At 51.9% G+C, this 21,859-nt stretch overlaps 4 protein-coding genes across 4 annotated transcripts; 2 read left to right on the top strand and 2 right to left on the bottom strand.

Annotated features, from left to right (window-relative positions):
* Positions 1-1,911: 1,911 nt before the first annotated feature.
* EMWEY_00017880 (Microneme protein 3, related) lies at positions 1,912-2,644 on the bottom strand (the record flags this gene model as incomplete). Its single annotated transcript, XM_013479979.1, has 3 exons — positions 1,912-2,268; positions 2,431-2,447; positions 2,569-2,644. The coding sequence occupies 3 exons, from the start codon at positions 2,642-2,644 to the stop codon at positions 1,912-1,914; spliced, it is 450 nt and encodes a 149-aa protein (XP_013335433.1).
* Positions 2,645-5,591: 2,947 nt separating this feature from the next.
* Positions 5,592-8,734, top strand: EMWEY_00017870 (hypothetical protein, conserved; the record flags this gene model as incomplete). Its single annotated transcript, XM_013479978.1, has 5 exons — positions 5,592-5,993; positions 6,118-6,492; positions 6,662-6,919; positions 7,134-7,328; positions 7,664-8,734. 5 exons carry the CDS (start codon positions 5,592-5,594, stop codon positions 8,732-8,734), a joined length of 2,301 nt encoding a protein of 766 aa, XP_013335432.1.
* Positions 8,735-10,718: 1,984 nt separating this feature from the next.
* Positions 10,719-18,312, top strand: EMWEY_00017860 (plectin, putative; the record flags this gene model as incomplete). Its single annotated transcript, XM_013479977.1, has 12 exons — positions 10,719-10,806; positions 11,449-11,516; positions 11,646-11,824; positions 11,930-13,836; positions 13,993-14,684; positions 14,951-15,128; positions 15,261-16,936; positions 17,056-17,160; positions 17,274-17,360; positions 17,540-17,608; positions 17,742-17,960; positions 18,151-18,312. 12 exons carry the CDS (start codon positions 10,719-10,721, stop codon positions 18,310-18,312), a joined length of 5,430 nt encoding a protein of 1,809 aa, XP_013335431.1.
* A 2,330-nt stretch (positions 18,313-20,642) lies between these two features.
* EMWEY_00017850 (hypothetical protein) lies at positions 20,643-21,859 on the bottom strand (the record flags this gene model as incomplete). The annotated part of the gene is made up of 3 exons (XM_013479976.1): positions 20,643-20,684; positions 20,829-21,131; positions 21,228-21,859. Coding segments are annotated over 3 exons (977 nt in total), but the record flags the coding sequence as incomplete, so codon positions are not given.

Here is a 21,859-nt window from a genome sequence, read left to right as displayed (position 1 = left end):
GATGGCTACGCTTCCATAAATGTAGCAATAGCGCCACCTATAGTGTTTGTTATAGAACAAGTTCTTAGCAATTCAAGGTCGTGTTGCTGCTGTTCTTACTGGATATTCCACTGTTCCCCCGCAGAAAGCGGTAGGGTACAGGAAGGCGTAGAGCGGATAGTGTAACGCGTGTGCAAATACCTCATCAGAGACCTATTGTGATCTGGAGTGGACTCAAAATACTTGATTCTAGAGATTCTGAAACGAAACTGACATCCCGCCCGATGCCTCCTACGAGCAGCCGCTCCAGCTCATTGGTATGTGAGAAATGGTGGTCTGTTGCAACTCACCTTGCCACGACTCAGGAAGGCCCCACTGGCATGCGAACCTTCAATACCGTAAGCATGAACACTGTAGAGAATTGTTGAGGTTCCTGGTGCTGCTGCATATCGTTTGTCTATTTGGACGGGTGAACGTACGTGCGGCCACTTAAGGCAGAATTGCCAACATCGCACAGAATATGTTGCACCTGCCGCCCTCCCAGCCGCACAAGTAGCCCACGTCCATTTTGGGCTGAAAGTCGCTGTACTGTTTTGTAATTTGTAATTCTCTTCTGGTTCTCAGAACCGGTTTCTCCATATGCTCTGCTTGAGGGTTGAGGTTCTCAGAACCGGTTTGGTCCCATAAGCTGTGCTTGGGGGTTGAATTTTACCTAATTTCCTACGCCTGCTTCGGAGGTCCCCTGATCTGGTCGCAATCTCGTCGGAGCACCTGACCGAAGTCTTCTTTCGTTGCATCCGTATTCGTTCGTAGTATACACGCCCAAGCTCTAGAAGCCACTGAACAGGCAGGTACATGCATCGGTGTGCGGAACTTCCGAGTACAACATGATTACGAGATATATAGCTGACCTGCAAGCAGGTAACGTCTGCACCATTAAACCACATGGTTAGAATCGAAAGCGTTACTCATGAGGGATCTGGTAGCACTACGAGAATACTCGCAAGAAATTCACACGTATCAGGGTCCGTCTTCTTGCAGTTCATTTCCCCGAAAGGGTTTGAACCCATGCAATAAGCAAAGTTTCCACCTCTGAACGTTCGCCATCCCCCGCAGCAGAGGCTTAAAGTACCTGTTTCCAACAGAACGAAATCTCCGCTGCGTCATTCACCGTGGACCATGAAATGCCAACCTATGAGCGACTGTAACTTGTTGGCGCTAAAACTGGTAAAGTGGCCAATGGCTGGATAGCTCATTCTAAACTATTGTTAATAGCAGAACACTCAAATGCGCCTCCGTTCCCCTATTCCCTGTATGCCTGTTAGATATACCACCAAAAGAATGTACCAGAAGAACTTCCATCCGTACCGGAGTTTTGAGCCCATTTGATCCCATTGGCGATGCGATGCCTTGCTTCTTTACAAAAAGAATGTTTGAAACAATTCACTGCACTGGGCAGGCGACAGTGCAAACAGCAGTCGCCATAAAGTTCAGACAAAAGGCAACTTCAGGCAGAAGGCATCACCTCATACCCCCCCTCCCCCTGACCAATCTACACACCCTGGTGGTATTGACGTGCAGATGAGCGCCCTTCTACGGCAATCTTTCTCTATTCTGCTCCGAGTAGCCCTCCGCATTACGGCGGACGCTGTGGAGTGAAGAGACAGCACTTCAAGTGGAGGATGTCTTCTTCTGGCACACATACATGGGACAAAACCGACTACACAAATTCACATCTACAGAGCAAACACGCATGCACAAGTTCGCGTACAAGTATAAACAAGTATTAAACGGAAATGGGCAGCAAACCGCCGTCAACTAACGAACTGTGTGTTACGATGGACCTCAAGAAACAGATCCAACGTAAGTTTCTACGCAGTAAAATGCCAACGAATATGCGCCCAGTTGTTCTATTGGCCATATCGGAGCGGACTAAGATGCACCAGTTGTGTACCGTACATGAATCTTGCACATCCCTGGCTGTACTTCCTGGAGCAGCCGCTCAAGTTCGGTCGTAGCAGTGAGATGCTCTCGTGAAATGCCGTTAACAGCTCCAACACAATCAATGAGTTCCCCACAGTCGTTCACGCAGGAACGTTTCGCCGCAGAAAAGTCCAACTCTACAGTAGAGTAACACCTCCAGGCCTCCCCTTCAGCGGCATCGATGCCAACGTCTCGACGGGCCACCGCGCCGACACAGAAGTGAGGATTCACAAGACAAGCGCGGGCAAACTCCTGCACACATATGCTGTCCATTAACCCATGGAGGGTACTTGTAGCTTCGGGGATCTGAACGCACACCTTTGCACAAGAACCGCACTTCAGGAGTGAAAGGTGGTGGTAGCGTCTTAAAAACCTGCAAGCCCACCGACCTTGTTACAGCCTATAATGTAGATACAGTCTGTAAGCAAGAGCCTAGGCAAGCAAATTCATCGACGTTCACCTCCTCACCTCGGCCGTCGCAGCCCCTGAACGCAAACCACTCGAGACGTGCCTGGTTGGAGAACTATCAATAACTAAGAGGGTAAATGAAAGAAAATGCCAACAAACGGCAAAAAGCAGAGCAGTTTACTTAGAAAGTCAACGTACCCTTGACGAGCCTTCCGTTGAGGGCAACCGGCGCGAACAGAGCAAGCGCAACGAGACAGAAAGGCGACAGCTTCATTTTCGCGTCGTAAATGTAGGTAAAGAGACCTCAAAACTACTTCAAGGGAACTCACCACACCGGTGAATATACTAACTGCCTCTTGCCTCTGTCGATAATATCGCTCCCTGCTGCGAACTAGCCAGCAATGCTCCAGAGGCCTGTAGTCTGCAGGCACTACACTGGAACGAGGATTAGACTACCCGAGAATGAAATGCAAAGTGAGTTGCATAATGGACTATTTTCAACTATCGTGGGTGCATTGTGTGCTGTTTAAGGCTAGGAAGCCACGGCCGCTCTGCAGAACCCAGGGTCTGGGCCTGCGTGGCTGCAAGAGCGCTTTTGTTGCGCGGTCGCCCTTGTCGAACCACAAGGCATCAGCTAGGAGATGGAGAGAGACTTGCTTCACTACTTCTTATTTTGAAGTTATTTTGGAACGAAATGAGCTGAGTGCACCCTGTACACGTCAGAAGTGCGCATCAGCGGACTAGAAGTGGCAACACAGCGTTCCTGCAACTGCACTCCAGGCCCGTTGCTGAACCTTCAGTTTACGGAAGAAACAGCAAATGGGAAGTCTGTGACTCGTTCATTTGGGTTTGGAAAATGTGCTACAGGAACACTTGAGCTCATTTTGCCCACAAAAATCCTCTTCGATCCCCCTCGAAGGGCGCTAGGCGTTGTCCTCATTAGCCAGCATATTTTGTGAGTTTTTGCACAACACTCATGGAGACTGGATGCCTTGGGCCGGATAACTCCTATATCAAGCATTATACCTCCAGCGGAACTGACGAAAGGCCTCCACTGGGTTCTCGCAGCGATCAGTGCTGGGGCAGTGTGGTTACGCATTTACAACTCGTTTGAAACGTGAAGCATGGAACCCTAGCTACTTCGGCCACAATATCTTGACTGTGTATGGAGACGTATGGAACAGCCACATCCACTTTCTGAGGCCTCAGCTGGAGAATATACATACTTTATGACGCAGTTAATAAGGCACAGCACTCATTAGTCTGGCCATTTTGGAGGCACAGGTTCACCATTACCGCTTTTCACAAACCATTTCGCCCTCAGGCATCTCCAGGCACCCAAGACACAGAGCACAGTTGCACACAAAATGGGTACGACAAAAAGGGAAGTATTCGTAGAGTATTCCTTACCGTCTGTGCTGCAAGAGAAGCTACCATATACACGAAATCCCCAAGACTCTTTTCGATGAGTATATCAGCGTCGTCAACAGCGATCAATTGTCGGAATTTACACAAACCCCGGAAGAATGCAGTTCTTTCAGACACACCGTGCTACGAAAACAGGAATGATGTCTGGGTAGCCCTAATATTTGCACTTCAATCTTCACGCTCCTGCGGCTTCATGAAGTCTCTTCTATACCGAATCAGAGCCACTGTTGACAGTACCTACAAACAAACACTCTCTGATGTAACGAAAACTTCTGGAGGGATAGAAGGAGAACTAATCCAGCCAGATATGTCTCCAACTGTTTATAGCTTCAGTCGTTTCCTGCTAGTAAACGTATTTCGTCCAAAAATCCTTGTCCTGCCTTGCGTGCTTTCCAGCAGCAGTCCTTGGTATGGTTCCGCTGGTACGATAAATTCTTGCATCTAAGAGGTAAAGAGCCAAACCGAATTACAGAATTTTGCAACTGCTTACGTGTCCTGGTCCTCGATCCACAGTGCAACTCTCCATCCAGAGCACTCTGCGCAGGCTAGTGCGGGCCGTCTCTTAGACCTTAATTTGTGAAGCTCTCCAAAGCTGCTTATTTGCTTGATTCCCTAACACCGCAGCTGATTATGTGCGTTTTGAGGGATTGAGGTACCTGAATGCATCATTTTGCTTGTAGCAGCCCGTCGGTGGCAACAATATTGGTACTTACAATATCCAAGAACCCCTGCTGTCCTAACTATAAGCTCCACACAAGGTTAGGAGCGATATCAGCCGCTAACTGTGCATACAGGTATGGCGAAACACTGTCTCGTGGTAGACTGGATGTCTCGGGGTCTATTCGAATCCTGCGGATGCCGGTGCGGGAAGTCAATGCGACATACTTTCGTGTAACATTCCAACAAAGTGTACTGCACCATGTGCTCACTCCGAAAGTATTTTGCAGTGATGGGGGGGTTCAAACAGTACGAACAATCTGCACGTAAAGGAAAAAAATTTGCGTGGCTGCAAGCTTCACGAAAAAACCTGCTCCCCACATGCAACATCCACTACACGTTGCCTCCACTGTTAGTACTAAAGTCTCCCAAAGCAATGTTTGGAGCCTATTTCTACAACTTGGGAGTTCAAGCTCCAGCCCAGCTCAGTACCTCGCCGTAGTTGCTCACCTCCACTGGAAACTGACGCCTCATGCTGGTGTGAGCCGAGGGAGACAGTGTCTCGTTTAAAACTCAATCTGTGGAAATAAAAAGACTGAATTGAAGCTAGGGGGAACAAATGAATCACCCCATTCGCCTATCTGCTTGGCTGTCCGCTGGTCAACGTCAGCAGCTGCTCAGCGCGCCCGGCTGTCACCTGCACAACACTTGGGGCTGTGTAAGGGGGTCCTACGTTTCCGTATTTGTAGATTTTACATATTACCTCACACGTGGAAAAAGTCTGAATGGCATACGGGCTCGATGGCCTCCCATTTCTGGTGAAACCAGTGGACCCTCGTGGGAGGCGACGCACTGCAGGTGGCGAGTACAGAACTTGCGGGGTCACCCACGTCTCCACACCACCCCACGGCAGGTGCATAACGGCGTGTGCTTGTGTGTTTACTCCAAGCCTTTGCTTCTGTATCATCCCACCTGCTTTCGGTAGGATACTGTTTCATCGTTTGCCGGTGCAGTCTACCTTGTTTCAGCAGCCGTGGAGTGGCCCATGATACTGTCGGTTAACAGGTTGTGCAGGTGGCACCGCGGAGTAATTTCTGACTCTTCCTTGAGCCAACCCCTTTGGGCCACGGTAAAAAATGAGGATTTCCACATGTGTTTTCTGCCTCGTTGTGGGCAATGTGTCAGCTGTGGGCCTCGCCGAGGGATCCCCCGGCGCCTCCCTCCTGGGAGCGCTTTTTCGCCCTCTGGACGCTTTGAACCTCCAGTCTGCCTTGAGTCCCTCTTCCAGCATTTTGAGAGGCAACCGCCCAGTTGCTTCCAGTGAAACAAAGTCTTTCCTCCCCAAACAGGGCGATATATCTCTGCTGGACTCCGCCAACACATTAGAGCTCCTCTCCAGCATTAGACTGCCGCGACAGTCAGTGACTGATTATCTTCAACGAAAGACTACTGGATTTTCCAACAGAAACTTCACGATAGTCTCTGCTCTTTTTGGTGACGAAGTGGCTGACCAAAGGCTTAAGGATGCATTGGGACCGGTGATCCATATCACGAACCGTTGCTGCCTGCAGAACGCTTTTGGGTCCAAGTGGGGAATTCCCTGCCAGTGCTTTTCCTGCCACATTTTCGTTTTAAAATTGTGTGCTTTGCGTTGTGTTTCAGCCGGGGACTACACACTTGGAGCAAAAGGGAGACGCCGCTTCCCGTGACGCCAAAAGGCGTTCTCACACAACGGACCCGAGGCTTCGTAGTGTGAATGAGGCATTGGGACTTCACGGCTTTCCTCCACTGCCTTACTTTCCGCCATTTCTTAATAGTGGTGCCAAGACGGTGGATGGCAATGACCCCGTAGAGCAGCTACTCGAGCGCATCAACAGCGGCCGCGGACTTCCGGAGACCGTTATCAACGAATTCTCTTCGGAAGAGTACAGCTCTATCCGCCCCTCGTGGCACCTGCCTTCAACAAGCAACCCTTCCCCCAATAGGGGCCTAGCCAACAGCCCGTGGCCGATTCCCCACAGGAACAGTGCCGCTCAAGTAAGACTCAGCGAGTTTTGTCGGTGCAGCTTCAGCAGCATTGCAGGAAGAGCTGATGATTTGCTCCTGCTTTTCATTGTAGAACCCAAGGTTTGCGTTGGTGCATTTACAGCTCCTATTGCTCCTGTTATTTCCCCCGCTGATGTTGCTGTTATTGCGGCGTGCATAGGGAAGCACGACTCTCCGAGGTCCCGATGGGACCCGCCGTTTAAGCCACAACTTTTTGAACCGAGCGATGGTAACCTCCAACCCAATCACCCTCTTTTACACGGCAGACGAGAAGTACCTTTGGGGGAGCAGCTGGACCACCATCTTCAAAGTTGCACGCACCAAGACTTCCTTGGCCATTGTAGACTTCGTGAGAAAGAGAGTTGAGACGATAATGGAAGATAAGTTTCATGGTGCATACGCACTCCTCACGCAGGAGGTAAGACACACAGGCAAGGGCTCACACCTGGTGTAGACAGTTGCCTCCCCACATACACGTTGGTTGTGTGGTAGTGGCAGAGAGAGTAGCGCCTAGTTGTTGGAGGAATATGGTCAGCACAAATTGCGCCCAACGTATCAAGCGAAAAAAGTTCCGCAAAGAAGAGTTCTGCCGGGTAGCACACTGTGTTGCTTGCTATGTGTGTATTTCCCAGGGCGTCTTCGTTGTCTCGACAGGAAAGCGTTTGGAAGCCTACTACGACGTGCCCAACTCCAATGGCGACCGTATTATGATGCACCCTGAGACCTTCACCCTTCAATCGGGCCTTCAGGGTCTTCAAGCAGAGGCTCCTCGTTCCCAGGAAGTCTTCCGCGCTCTGTGCATGACCCATGACGGGCACATTGCTTGGGTATCTAAAGCGCACGTAGACCTCTAAAGCATGCAACTCGGTCACCCGAGTTGTCTGTTCATGAGTTGAGAAGCTGCTTCACACTGATGCACCCGGGGACTAATGCTACAAAACCCTCCTCCCAGCCCCACCATGGAGAACTCTTTGAAACAAAGCATCCCTCACTCCCCGTTTGCCTCAGCAGTGGTTGTTGTTTTCATCATTGGCATAAGAGCACAACGGCGCCCCTGCAGCTCGACGTCACTGTCACTGAGGTCTTTTCTAAAGCAACTCCACCTAATAAAGCTTCACAAGTGTCATTTTGAAGCTTCCATGCATGCATTGTCCTTGTGCAGGTCACTGACCTAGGCCGCCTGGGAATACTGAGCCGTCACGTGCAAAATGGAAGCTTTCGCAAGGCTCTTTCCAGCCTAATGCTGGGAGCTGCAAAGCGTGAAGGATCACCAGCTAAGACAAGTAGGACTTTAACTCCAGACGGCGTATCGGGTCCATCAAATGGCTCTGTCAGTGCTTCTGAAGATATTGAAGTGTCAAACAACATTGCTTGCGATGACCAGGGCGGGATTTACGTGGTGTCCTCCAAGTATATGCACAAGGCCAAGTGGGATGGGGAGAAGCTTACCGTGGTTTGGGAAGAACCCTACGATCTAGAGCCCGGTCTAGGAGGGACGGCCCCCGTGCGCCTTGGCGAGGGCTCGGGCAGCACTCCTACCCTTATGGGCACTGCTGACCGTCGTTATGTTGTCATTACAGACGGAGCAAAGCTAATGAATCTCGTAGTTATGAACGCGCAGACGGGGAAGGTGGAGGCTCGACACCCCATTACATTTGGGGACCCAAGTGCTAAGGAAACAACGAGCGAGCAGTCTGTTTTAGTTCATGGCTGGCGCATGGCCGTTGTAAATAATCAGCCCACAGAAGAAACACGAGTGTCTACAAACTTCTTACACTACCTTGGAAGCCCCACGACTTTTCTCGCCGGACTCAGTTCTTCAGGCAACACATGGTCGCGATGGAACGATACCGTTGCAGCGGCGTTCCCCGTCATTGTTGGGGATGCCCCCAAGGGCGTTGAGCAATTCGAGTATGACCCTGACACGAGGAAGATCCGCTCCGTGTGGGTTAACAAAGAAGTATCGATCCCCAATGGCATCCCCGCCATGAGCGCAAAGTCACAACTCATGTATGGTGTGGGCAAACGGTGCCCTCTTGGAGGTGACGCCGCTCCGTTGAGAGGCATGTGGACCCTTGAGGCCCTCGACTGGTGGACCGGGGTAAGCAAGTTCCACTACAACATCGGAGCTGGCCCGATGAGTAACTCTGTATATGCCGCCACCCAGATAGGACCCAACGAAATCATCACAGGAACGGCTGGGGGCATCGTCAGGATAAGGGAAGCATTATAGAACCATTCCGTTGTAAACTTTAACGTGCTATGAGGAAATAGAACGCACGTTGATGAGGAAGAGATGCACTGGCTCCCTTACCCGCAGAAAACTGTTGCCTTTGGCCAACCCAGAGACGTGCGTGATCCCCTCCTGCATTTAGATCAAAGTTTACAGCGTCCATGATCATCTTGAGGCCCTAGGATGCTGCTCCGTTTTCTACCCCAACTGGGTGGGGGAAGCAGCTCACATGAGCATGCCATCCGATTGCTGGGCAGTAGAGTATGGCAGAGTCCATCGAAAGGGAAGCATGCTGCAATGTTCTGCAAATATGGTGCAAGGGTCTTCTTAATTTGATATCCGCCGTAGTTGTTTCTACTCAGCAGGCTCATGTGTGAGTCAACGTACGCGTCTGGGCCAGTACTTGGGAGCAAAGCTGCACCCGTGTGACGTGACGAGCCACGCGAGTATCGTATTTGCTCCTATGTACATGAACGGTACCGCTCTGCAAAAAGCGAAGCCTAACTTTGCTCTATTTTCGCCTGTTCGGGGAGCAGGCCCATCAGGTCCCCTAGGCTACCACCATTTTAAGTATGCAGGTCCCCGAGTTCTTGCTAGGAGGCAAGGACTTGTTTCCTTGAGAGGGTATCCAGTGTAAGAGTTCTGTTTTAGAAGCCCGCTTCCACCATAGTTACTGTTCGGCGAATTGTTGCCTGCTGTTCTCCGGACCGTTTTGCAGGACATCTTTTCTCCTCGCACTGCTGTGGAGTGGCCGAATCGTGAGTCCCGTTATTTCAGTAACAAGCCTTCCTAAAATACTGAGTGGGGAAGAATCTATATTACGCGATGCAGCAATACATTATCGGGGGTCACGTTTTTTGGCCGTCGTCAGTAGCCTTCGGAGTAGCTAGTTACCATCTGCAGATACACTCTAGCGCAGTGAACAACTATTCCAGTGTAACGCCAAACGGGTCCTAGACTGCGTTGTGAATCTCCTGCGGTGTACGGAGTTTACCCGTGGCGGGCACTGCGTTCTACAGCGAGGATACGGGCGCTCGCTCACCGAAGGTGGTTAGCTGTTTGTTTTCAACCTTCGATACGGATACCAGTATCCCAGAGAACGGAGGCAGCATATCTCGTCTCAGTCTACTCAGACCACACCACACTTAAGTGCGTGTCAACTTGAGAAAAACACCGTTCGTGCAAATGAGCTCGTTTTGTCGGAATATGCTACTTTCTGCAGAGGCTCTTCTTAGGGTGTTTGTCAGTTGCACGACGGGAGACTCATTGCGACAACTAAACTCCAGGTTGGTGCCGCACTGAAGGTATATAAAAGGGTCGTATTTCTCTTTTGCCACGTGCAGAATTCCGCTATGAGGGTGCGGCGCAGTCATCACGTCGTTTTCTATGTGTGCCTCTTGGGTAGACTGTTTCACGTCTTGTAAACCAGCGTCATTCCTGTTGACGCTTTTCTCTCCTAGAGAGGGCTGATGGACGGGCAACAATCAGCAGCTATAGTGCGCAGATGTTCATATCCGTGTGCGTTTGTCCCAAGCAGGCGCACCGTAGGAGACAGCAATGACGAGGGAAGCATTGTCCTACTTAAATGCTGATGGCCGCAACACTTAAGCATAGCAATTGAGACACGTGTGCAAAACGTTCAACTGCGCTGCTAGTCTTGCCCTTGCCTCTGTTGTTGTTGGCCCATATGAAGGCCGACACGCTAGAAAAGCAAGCAGTGTCCTAAGCGTTCAACAAAATCCCAATAAACCACTTCTGCACTTTATCAGAAGGGAATACCTGTAAATGTCTCCTTCATACCGATTTATCACATTTCTCCCTACAGTTTGTCTCCGTCGGCCAGCAGCCCCTTTGCTCGTGCGACTTCCGGCTGCCATACGTGGACGTCGGAACCATAAGCAGCTCTCGCCAAAGGCTTCCATTCGTGAAAGTATTTTTATCAGAATGTACAACTTGTTGCAAAATGTGCAACAGACATCTACCTATGAGGACTTACACTCGCAGTGACGGCGGCGCCACGGCGGCGGAGCGTTCAATTAAAGACTTAGAAGACTCTGGTTGCCGGGAAGGGTGTAAAGGTGTAAAAGCCCTGCGGGACATGCGGAGTTTAACTCTTCCTTAATACCCATTTAATCTTGTGTTCAACGCGAGGGATATTTTGAACTCGGGAGGGGGGTGAACGCGTAATTCCCAGGCCTCGGCGGCCCTGAGGTACATGCAGGCCGAGAGGCGTTTATGCCTTCACCACTTCTATTCCCCCTCTTGGTTCCTTTACCTTTGTTTATTGGCGTAAGCGTCAACAACTGGTCCAGTGGTGGAACTTCGTGCAGGAGACAGGCGGCGCCGGCCGCAGCTGCAGCAGCAGCAGCCGTAGCAGCAGCACGGGCAGCAGCGGAGAGTGACAACAACGCTCTGCTTCCAGAGTTGCTGCCACCGCTGTGGTGCTCTGAGGGCGAGCGTTTGGTGCCAGCGGGAGCCACAGAGACTTGTACAACGGGTCCTGCAGAAGCCCTTCCCCAGCTAATGCGGAGTTTCCGACAGCCGCCCGGGGAGTAACTGCAAATCCACTGCGCGCGTTAGTGCTCCAAGGAGCTCAGGCGATGTCTACAGGTGCTTCAACAGTCTAGTATGCCGGTGTATAGGGACAAAAGTTTTCTCTCCGACCTTTTGAGTATATAACGGGCCGGCCTGCTGTGTTGAATGCTAATATGCAGGCCTCTGGCGTTTGTTCCGAAGGGGTGGCGATGAAGGGGAGGGCGAGGGAAAGGCTACGCATGCTCATGTAAGCTGTAAAATCTAGCTTCTGTTGGTATACAGCAACTTATGGGGAACATGCTTGGTCAGCAGAGGTACCCCATTGCCCGCAATCGCAATCTCACTGATGACGTGCGTCTGAATTGCCTCTGTTCAGCTGGGAGAGGAGAACCAGTTTTACTACAACAAAGAACTGAAAAGATGGCTAATTCGAGGCGAAGAACACCTTGCGCAGCAGCAGGACACCCCTCCCCCTCCCCCTGCTGCAGTTGCAACGGTAGGACGTCAACAGCCTGACAATGCGTCGCCCCCAGTGGGTGGCATTCGGCGAATGAGGTAAGGATAAAACATAAAACGGAATGCTGCGAACTGTGCATGCTCCTCCTGCATCGGTTGGTGTGATGGCGACATCACAAGTGCCTTGTGCATTTGTTGCTGCAGGACCCGTGGCGCAGCGAGTCTCTATACTGCCACTCCAGGGTTATCCACGAAGAGCAGCGGCAGCAAGGAGTCCGCCAAACGGCCCCTAACCTTTGTGATGCCTCCGTATAGGATGCCACGGCAGCTGGATGACTCACAGCAGCAGCATGTAGAGCGCACTGAACAAGGGCCCCTGCCCGTTGACAACAGGGTGCATGAAGCAGCAGCAGACACATCCGCTCATGAAGGCGCAGTGGCTACGGGAAGTGAATGCAAGGAAGGATGTCGCGTTCGAGCTGCGTCTTCGGAGCCGCCGTTTAGTGAGGGTCCTGGTTGGACTGCGACACAGGTGCAGCAGCAGCAGCATCAAGTAAGGCAGCAGCAGCAACCGGTACCACAGGGGGAGCCTTCAACTGAGAAGATTGAGCCAATCAAGCGAGCAAATGCTTCAGCCCAGTGTTCCACCGGCGCCCCTTCCCCGCCGGAAGGTGAGGCAAGTGCACTGTCCTTCAGTGTAGGGCAGCAGCAGCGCGAAGAAGTGCAGCAGCTGTCCTTCCAAGTAAATGGCGTGGAGCAGACTGTTGACGAACGGCAGCCAGGTTCAGAGGCAACGTTCGCGTCTGTTCAGCGCTCACGGAAACAGGAGCTGTCACAGGAGCAAGAATTGCTGCATGAGCAAGAGCAGGAGGGCCTGCTTCCAGCAGTAGGCAAGGAAGGCAATGGGGTGGCAGCTTTGATGCTTCAAGATCAGGAACGGGAGTCCGCTGAAGGCCCTTGTGGCAGGCCGTCTAGCGGGCAGCACCCACTTCTTCAAGAGTCCGACGCATCTGCTGCTGTTCTTCGTGAGCCTTGCATGCAACCCGTAGATGCTGCCCCTGCGACAGTGGCCCAGCAGACAGCTGAGGCAGCAGCCGAATTCAAGTACGACGAAGCAAGTGGCCGCGCAATCGAAGATTCACTTGCCTCTGAGGTAGTTGCTGCCTTCCCCTTGCAGAAGCTGAACGGCAAAGGGGAGTTACTGACTCCAGAAGTAGGCGTAGTTGCTCCCTGGAGGGAACAGCCGGAGGAGCAGCCGGTGGAGCTGCAGCAGCAGCAGCCAGAGCAGCAGTGTATCGACCAGCAGCTACACCATGAAGCCTTGGCATTGCCCGCCCCCGGCGGGTCTAGCAGCAGCTGCTGTAGCACAGGAGCCTCGCCGAAGTCTGAAGGCCACCCGCGCAACGAAGCAGATGGCCGAGCCAGTATGCTCTCCAGGAACAGCCAGAGGCCATCTCCACACGGTGCTACAGCAACATCTGTTGCTGGCGTAGCTACTACTGCTGATCCTGGTGCTACTGTTCCCGTTCCTACTGATGCAGGTGAAGAGCAGATTCACAGATCCGCCTCGCTACAGACGGACGAGGCGTCAGAGAGGTCCAACTCCCACCCTCCGCCGTCGGAAATTTGGGGCCCTTCGGTATCTCCCGCAGCATCTCTTCAGCAGGAAGAGAGGCTGCTGCTGGAGCAGCACGAGGTGCAACAGCATTGCCATTTGCCGCAGCACGCTGAACAGCAACGCCATCAAGCGCAGCAGCTGAACCAAGGTCTGTTTATGGAAGACATCCTACCTGGATTTGCACGGGCAGTGCAGGATCTGGAGAAGAGCAGCGCAGAGACACTGAGGCAGTTGGCTGCACTGCAGCAGCAGGTGGGGGTGCTGCGTTCTCGGAATGCCTGTCTCACAGCAAGAATACAACAGGTGACAGAACAGCTTCTGAGCGGCGAGGGTCCCTTGGTGGAGCGCCAGCGGGCAGCAGAGCTTCTACAGGAAGCCCTTGGAGCTGCTACTGCCGAGTTCCCATCTCCTATAGGCGACGATTCGGAGCCACAACCCTCGCCGACATGCAGTGCGGTCTCCGATGCAGAGGCGGCTTTAGAAGAGGCCCAGGGTGCAGTGTCTGCTGTACGTCCATACCTTCTTGCTATCCGCTGGGTGTAACCCGGTGGCGGCCTGAGACAGGGCCACAGTATTCGTCACCAGCTCCCTCGCAACAGTGTTGCTTGCTCCGTTGCATGCCCTGCTGCTAATGGCTTTGCTTCTGCAGTGACGTGGCATGTGGGTGGCTTGTGTGTTTCCAACAGATGTCGCTCTCTAGACCCAGATTCGTTGGTGCTTGCGCCGCTACCGGTGGCATGTTGTGTGCAGCTGACGCATATGTTAGTGGAGCAGATGGAACGAAACAGACAGTTGCAAGAGGAAGACATGCACTTCGACGCGGATGTTGTACAGTTCATCACGCAGCTGCAGCAGCAGCATGGATCTCTCGAACCGTTCCTGCAGCAGCAGCTGCTGCTGCAGGAAGCACATATGGAACAACAGGAGAGTCTGACAAACCTGAAGCGCATGCACGATGACCTCAGCAGGCGAATGGAAGAGAGCTGTGCACGGGCGGCAGACCTGGAGGGACAGTTGGCGTCGGCTCTTGAGAAGCGGCAACACACGCTGCAGGAGCTAGACAATACTCAGCAGGAGCTGCACCGCAGCAAGGCACTGCTCCAGCAGGCGCAACAGCAACATGAGCTGCGGGCTAAAGAATTGCTCTATCAGTCACAAGTACGGGAGGAGGAGCTCGTGGCTTCAAAGGAGCAACTAGGAAACCTACATAAGGAAACGGAACAACAGAAGGCGCTTCTGGCTGATCTGCAGGAGAAGCTAGCGGTTATGTCTGAGCGAGAAGCAGCTGCCACTACCGCCAAAGCAGCAGCTGAAGCCGCACAGGAGGCGGCGGAGAGCGAGGTGGGAAGGATGAACTAATTCCTAAGAAGGAAACATAGAACGGGAGTCTGTTGGCGAATTGCCTGCGTTTTTCGCATTTTAATTCGTTGAGGCATTGCTGCATGCAGTGGCTCAGCAGCAGCCGACACGCACCACTCGACCTGCTGCTGGTCTATCATCACGCTATTGGACATCCTTACACAAACAGAATTGCTCAGCCCGGGTGTCCACAGAGGCTTAGGAGCACTATTGTGGTGTGTCTTGTGGCTGTGCCCTTTCTTCACCAGGTTGCACGCAGAGTGCTTGCGAACGAGCAGCTGCAGCAGGAGCTGCAACATCAACAACAAGAGCAACGGAAGCAGGTGGAGGTCGCCCTAAAGGAGAGGCAAGATGCATTGGAGAGGGTTTCCAGCATGCAACAGCAGCAGCGCGAGATGGCTTTGGAACATCGCCAGCGCGAAGAAGGTAGTTTGCAGTTGCCATTGAGCTGGATGTTGCAACTGAGTTTTGGGTTTGGGAGCCCAGTTGCTGCACTTCTCTAAAAGGCGGCAGGATCTGTGTGCACCAGCACTTGCTAGGTGCGTTGATGTGATGCAGGTCTTGAAAGGCAGTTGCTGGCTCGAGAGTTCATGGTGGAACAGCTACAGAGGGAGGTGAACGAGAAAGTGGTAAGTCACCGGCAAGAGCAGGAGCAACACAAAGCTGAACTGGAACAGTTGAGGCAGCAACACTCAGTGGAACTGCAGAAGCTTGCTGAGGAACACGCTGTACTGCTCAAGCAGCAAGAAGAGCAGAACCAGAAGCAGATGGAGGAGAAACAGCGCATCAGAGCTGCATGCCACGATGAAGTGGAGCGAGCGCAACAGCAGGTGGATGCATTGCAGCAACAACTAGCTCAGCAGGAGGAACAGCACGAACTTATGACACAGAGACAGCAGGAGGATTCGGAGCAGTTCCACCGCAGGCTGGAGCAGCAGGAGCGTGCGGCAAGTGAACAGCTACAGCAGCTGCAGCGGCAGGCAGAAGAAACGCGCCTGCTACTGGAACAAAAGGAAGTGCAGTGGGAACTCACGCTACGTAAGAAGGTGGAGGAAGTCGAAGCTGCTGCTGAGCTTCGGGTAGAGTCCCTCAAGAAGGAGTTACGTGATGCTACGTCTGCACTTGAGGCTGAAAGGACGACTCTAGAGCAGCAGGTGGAACAGCACGAGGCTTTAAGAAAGCAACACGAAAGCCTGCAGCAAGGCTACGACAACGGTCAGCAGCAGGCAGCTAGGGAAAGGAGTGAGCTGGAAGAACGGATAGCGACTCTGGAGGCGCAGTTGCAGACACAACAGGAATTGCTCCAGGCAGCACGTGAGGAGCTGCTTCAACAGCCGATTTTGCTGCAACAGAAGCACGAGGAGGACCTAAAGCAGCAATTGGCAGCTTTGCAACAGGTAGAACTGGAAGAACGTGGAAGGCTACAGGAGGAACGTGACCAGCTGTTGCAGCAGCAGCAGGAGGAACACGCGTTGCTGATGCAGCAGTTACGGGAGCAGCACGCTCTGGAGCAGCAACAATTGCAGAAACGCATGCAGCAGGAGCAGCAAGAGCAGCAGGAGGTCCTCCGCAGTCATTTTGAGCAGCTCTGGAACGAAGAGAGCGCGAAAATGGTTGCAGCAAATGCTGCTGTGGTTGATCAACTTAATCAGGCACAGCAACTACTGCTGAAGGAGCAACAGCAATTAGAGGAGTATGAGAACCAACGGGACGCCCTTGAAAGAGAGCGAGAGGAGGTAGCTGTTATGAAGACACAGCTTTTGGCAGCTAATGCGGATGTGCAAAAACTGGAACAGCGTTGTGAAGCCCTAGAACGCCAGCGAGACGAGGTTCTGCAACAGCGGAGCACGCCGGAAGCTGAAGTGCAGGCGGCGATGGAGGAGGAGATATCTCATTTGCGACGAGATGTGCTAGCGAAGGAACGGTTAGCAAGGCAATTGCAGCAACAGCTGGATGAACATGTGGCCAGTCAGAGAGATAGGCTAGGAGAGGTTAATGCGATGTTGGAGCGGCAGGAGGAAGCCAGCAAGCAGAAGGACCTGCGACTGCGAAGTGTGGAAGAGGAACTCCAAGCCCTCCAGCAGCTGCTTCAGGACACTGTGGATGTGAAGCAGCTCGAGGCAGCGCGCGCTGAGGTAGCAGAAGGCAATCGGAGGGTGCAAAAGCTGGAAGCCGACTTAGCAGCTGCCATCGCCGAACAGGAATCATTGAAAGAGGCCCTTCACATGGCAGAGGTGTGCTCCCATTGCTTTCCGATTATGTTTTTTCTGTTTGTATTCGCATGTACGCGCACGTGCTGCAGGCGTGCAGCCCGCAGTAACCAGCGACTTGCGGTGTCTTGCTTGTCGCGCAGGAGAAGCTCAAGAATGTCTGTTTAAGGACCGAAACTGGGACAGCAACAGAGACCTTGAGCCGCCACCCAGAGATGAGAGAAGCTAGCATTCAGGCTGTCGGAGACGTAGGCACATTATTGCGCCCGCTTGCGCCCACGCATTTGTAGGTTTAGATCGTCGTCAAATTCAGCAAAACCACTATGTACGACTGTTGGCTTGTGTTCCTCTCCGTGCATAGGACGCTTCTGGGGTTGGTTCACTCATCTTGGAGAATCTGGAGCGACAGGCCAAACGAGCGCATCAGAAAAACGAGGAACTGGCTGTTGTAAGTTACCGTTCTGTTGTGCAGGAAGCAAACTCGTGCTTGGGCAGTCACAAAGCTTGGCAGTTCCGATGCCGGGCCTTCTGCGCTTGGAGCGTCCTACTGAGAGGCCGTGGTGTTATCTGTGTTTTATTTTGAAAGCTATCTCAGTAGCATTGCATCTCATTTCTGCACTGTTTCAGCGGAATGCAACTCTGACGCGGATCAGCGATTTCCTCTCCAGGCGGCTGCAGTTTTTCGAGAGAGCTTTGGTAAGCAACTCTTGGCGGTTGTGTCACTTCTCAGTATGCTTCTCAAGCCAGATAAGTTGGGATAGTAGCAGTTCACTTGCAGAAGGTATGTGTCTTGATTTGGTTGTTGGAAGTTAAAGCGTTTTGCGTGTAGGCGGATATGGGCCCGCACGGCTTGGTTGTTATCGAAGATTGCGACAGAAGTGTTGTACTTGCCCCACCAGAAATTGAGTCTTCACTATCGGATCCACCCGTCCCAGAGTTGCTGATAAGGGATGAGGAACATGGAGACTCATTAGCAGCACCCACCACCAAGGAGACTGCCGGTCCGCCGCTCCCTGCGCCACGGTGTAGTGGGGATGAGGCGATGACGGTGAGTGGCGTGCCTCCCTCACCTCCGGAATTCCTCCGGGCGTTTAAATCAACACCCAAGACCTGAGGGTCGATATAGGCAGACAATACAAAAACGTTGCTTTACTAGAGCCGTAGGCCTTGGTTTGGGCATAAGCCCAGCTCAGTACTGCTATAGCGTACTGCTCTGTACGTCCCGTGAAGTTGCGCAGTGCAGGTTCATTGCCCAATGGAACACGGCAGCTTCTAAGGCAGGATGCTTTGTGTGCTTGTTTATCGTGGGTTGCGGATTGCTTTGCAACGATGGGCCCTTGCTTTGCCCTGGTGCCAATACTCGGCTGCTGGTTGGGCTGCTTCCTGATATTATACGTTAGTGCGCCTATATACAGGGCTTGCCAAGAATTTAGCGTCAGCGTAGTGCTGCGAGTGGTCGCAAGAATATTTCGCTCAACGAACAAAAGTGGTGCTGTAGTGCTGTAGCAGTGTTGGCACGGCGCATGTGACAAGGTCCGCCTCGTGCTGCATTGAAAATGCTTTAGCCCACACAAGCATGCATAACACTGATGAGTTTGCAGTATAGGTTGCAGTATAGGTTTCAGTGTAGGAGACGAGCGATTCAACATATAGCCATAGTTTTGTAGACGTTTTTCTTCAATGCTTGCCGTGATAGTGCTTGTTCGGAGGCACCATGGATGACGGGCTACTTACGTACGCTTTAATCCAACATGGTGAATGGTGGATCTTTGCTTGAGAGCATTTGGGTAAGAATCACACTGGTGGGACCAACACGATGGTTTTTAGTAATGGAGATGAGTTGTAGTTGTAGATTGTGTGAAACACCGGTATATCCTTTAAGAACCTTTACGAACCTCTTCCCGTGCTTCGTTGATTTTTGTTTACACAAAAGCACCTCCAGTCTCCTGATGCCTTTGAGGGGGGCAGACAGTCCTGAAGGGCCAGGCGTGAGGCTCATGTGCGCTGCAAGATTGGTCTACAGGACTGTTCCAAGCGGTTGTGTGGCTTCTGGGAAGGGAGCAACGCACCGTACAGGATTTAATTAATTGACAGCACTTCTATGTGAACAGTAGCATCTCGAATGTCAGTTGGCCATGGGCAACGCAGAGCTTAGTCGAAAGACATAAATTACATTGCAGAGGAGCAAGCTTGCCACAGTGGACAAATCCGTGCTTTTGAGAGAACGAATGTAAGTGGGAAGTTCACATGGCGTCGTCCCTGAAGTCGGTGAAAAACGGTGTGCAAGGTGTCGTTACTACGGCTTTTCCAAGCGTTGAAAATGCAGGGCCCTAAAGAAGTGTTCTTGCTCAGCCTCCCCATGGTACCTCAAACTGCACAAGTGTGCACGAACGCATGACTGCGGGAACTCCACGGGAGAGGCTTCGGAGTACCACAGCCACATTTGCACTGCACCTGAGGAATGCACAGACTAGTATAGTTTGGCCTGCAGAGACGCTTCAATTTGATAGTGATTATCGACCATATCTAGTACAGCATGTCGCTCTTATGGTCATTGTCAATGATCTCGTTATACCTTGGAGTATTTGGATTTGCCATGACTAACTTATGTAGGGATCGTGTATAAATAAACGGTATGAAGCATAGGTCGTCTGCGCAGATAGGAGGTTGCGCACACAGCTAGCGAACCTCATCCAGAGATTGATCTTGCTAGCGGCCAGTGGGTTTACCAGAATATTAAATGCATGCATTTCGTTACTGGTGCTCTGCTCTTCAGCGCCTGTGCACCTAACTTCAACGAAACAAACGAAAACGTACGGCTCATCGACGTAATTCCCAGGGAATATTTTAAAAAGCTTCTGTGACGATACCTTAGCTTATCTGCCATGATAGTCCTAAGTGCTGCTGCTCGTGAGCAAGAAGACGTTCGGCACGAGCTACTACCTAGCAAGAGTACGGATCCGTTTGATAGGAAACGGTGTGTCATTGTGGACCAAAGCGAGGCAAAACAACGCACGAATAAACTACGTATAAATAGTGTCCTATTATCTATACGAAATGCGCTTGTGTGTTAGCAAACAAACGAGTCAGTTGCACGTTCCTGGTTTCCCACTACACGAGGTAATCCTTGCTTGCACGTTCCAGGCCTGTTCCAGCAGCACCGCAAAACTGTTACTGCTACACAATACTTAGCGGCGTCGCAAGGATCATCGCACCATGCCATGTGCGACACTGAAGTATTCTGCGGGTTTCTGTTCTTCGATCAGGCAACCTGTCGCAAAGGTGGCGGTTAAAGCTTTGAAAGGATATGTATCCATAAAAACGCCAATCTAGCATCACTGATGATTTGGTCGGTATGCTCCTGTCCGCTGGCATGTACAAACTGCGTAGATGGCATGATTCGAAGACAGTTTTACCTTCTGGCCTCAGAAAAGCTGTTTTGTTTTGCAAGACAGCCTTCGCTCGCTGTGTCGAGTGACATCGCTGCAAAATTAAGAATGAAGTGCAACATATGTTTGTGCGATGCGGAATGTCCGCGTCAGTGAGAATAAGCTCACTGCTTTCACACCCTGGCAATGTGAGGTGGGACGAAGGGCATTTTGGCCGATGGCGGTGCGCATTGGAAAGTACACAAATAACTTTTGTCATCTGGGCAGCTGGGTGCGCACTTATTTATCAATAAATGATATTTGCTTCTCAATCCTCCTCTTCCAGTCAGTACATTGTCTCTTCATTGTTGATGAGCGTGGATCCCCCTCAACTCCTGCTTTTCCTGAAGTACCAGCAGTATAATACGACATGCAAACCAGCCCGTATTCACCTCGGCTGAACTGACCCACCCAGCGAGACTAAAGACACCCCAGCCGAACGTTACTAGCTCCATCAACAATTATGGATATTCGAAGGCAACACTTACGCTCATTTTGCATGTGGCTTCTGAGAACTGTTGGGCCATTGCATTGAGATCAGAATTTTCTGTGACGCTGGTATCTCCAGCCTTCGGAACACCAGGGCAAGTTATTGCATTGCCACAGTCGTCTGTACAAGCATCAGTTGAATGAGAATCATCAAGTGCACCATACAGGTAACAATCCCATCTCGAGCCAACCCTACGGGCCACGGCGTAATCACACTTGCTTTCGTCAGCTATACAGAGTTTGGCAACCTCCACCATACACTGGGAATCAAGAACATGCTGTAGGTGTCCAGTACCTGGGACCTGCAAGCACGCACAAATGTTACGCATGGTTCGTCGATAAAGCAGGGGCAGCACCACTTCGCTAGATCTCGTGGAATGTTTACAGTTTTGCCTTACCCTTGGAGGGACCTTCAGACCCTTGCCAGCCGTTTCGGTGCCCGGTACTCCTGCAGGAACCTCTGGCTCTCGCCCTGGAGCTGGGGCCTCACTCCCTGTTTCTCCTTGCTGTGTGCACCCTACAGATTTCTTTTTCTGAATGAGTTCTCTAACTTGAGCATCCCGAGTGAGGTGTGTAGTGGAGGTACCGTTCACCGCACCAAGGCAAGATGTGACGTTACCACAATCGTCCACACAACCCTCACCGGACATGCCGAAATCTAGAGATTCCTTTACATAACAGCGCCATTCCTTATTCTGCTGGCTCGCGGTTCCCACGTCGAAACGCGCGAACATGTCGGCATTGCAGTAGGCATTCAGTCCTTGTCCGCAGGCGCGCCTCCCCTCCTCAGCGCAGAACCCGTCCAAGGCACCTTGAAGTTTAGAAAGGGCGGGATTTTCCACACTGTCCAAGCTATCGGGCGACTCCGTGCAGTAGAGTTCCTTGTCTCCAAGAATTACTGAGGAGATCTCGTTTCCGCGAGATAAGTGTTTGGATGAGGTGCCGTTCACCGCACCCCGGCAAGAAATGAGATTCCCACAATTGTCTACGCAACCATCACCAGACATGTCAAAGTCAAGCGCATCCTGTC

The sequence above is a fragment of the Eimeria maxima genome, genomic scaffold (assembly GCF_000499605.1).
Source record: "Eimeria maxima Weybridge genomic scaffold, Emw_scaff150, whole genome shotgun sequence".
Lineage (NCBI taxonomy): Eukaryota > Apicomplexa > Conoidasida > Eucoccidiorida > Eimeriidae > Eimeria > Eimeria maxima.
Note: the sequence above shows the minus strand (reverse complement) of the source record. Positions and strands in the feature narration are given on the sequence as shown.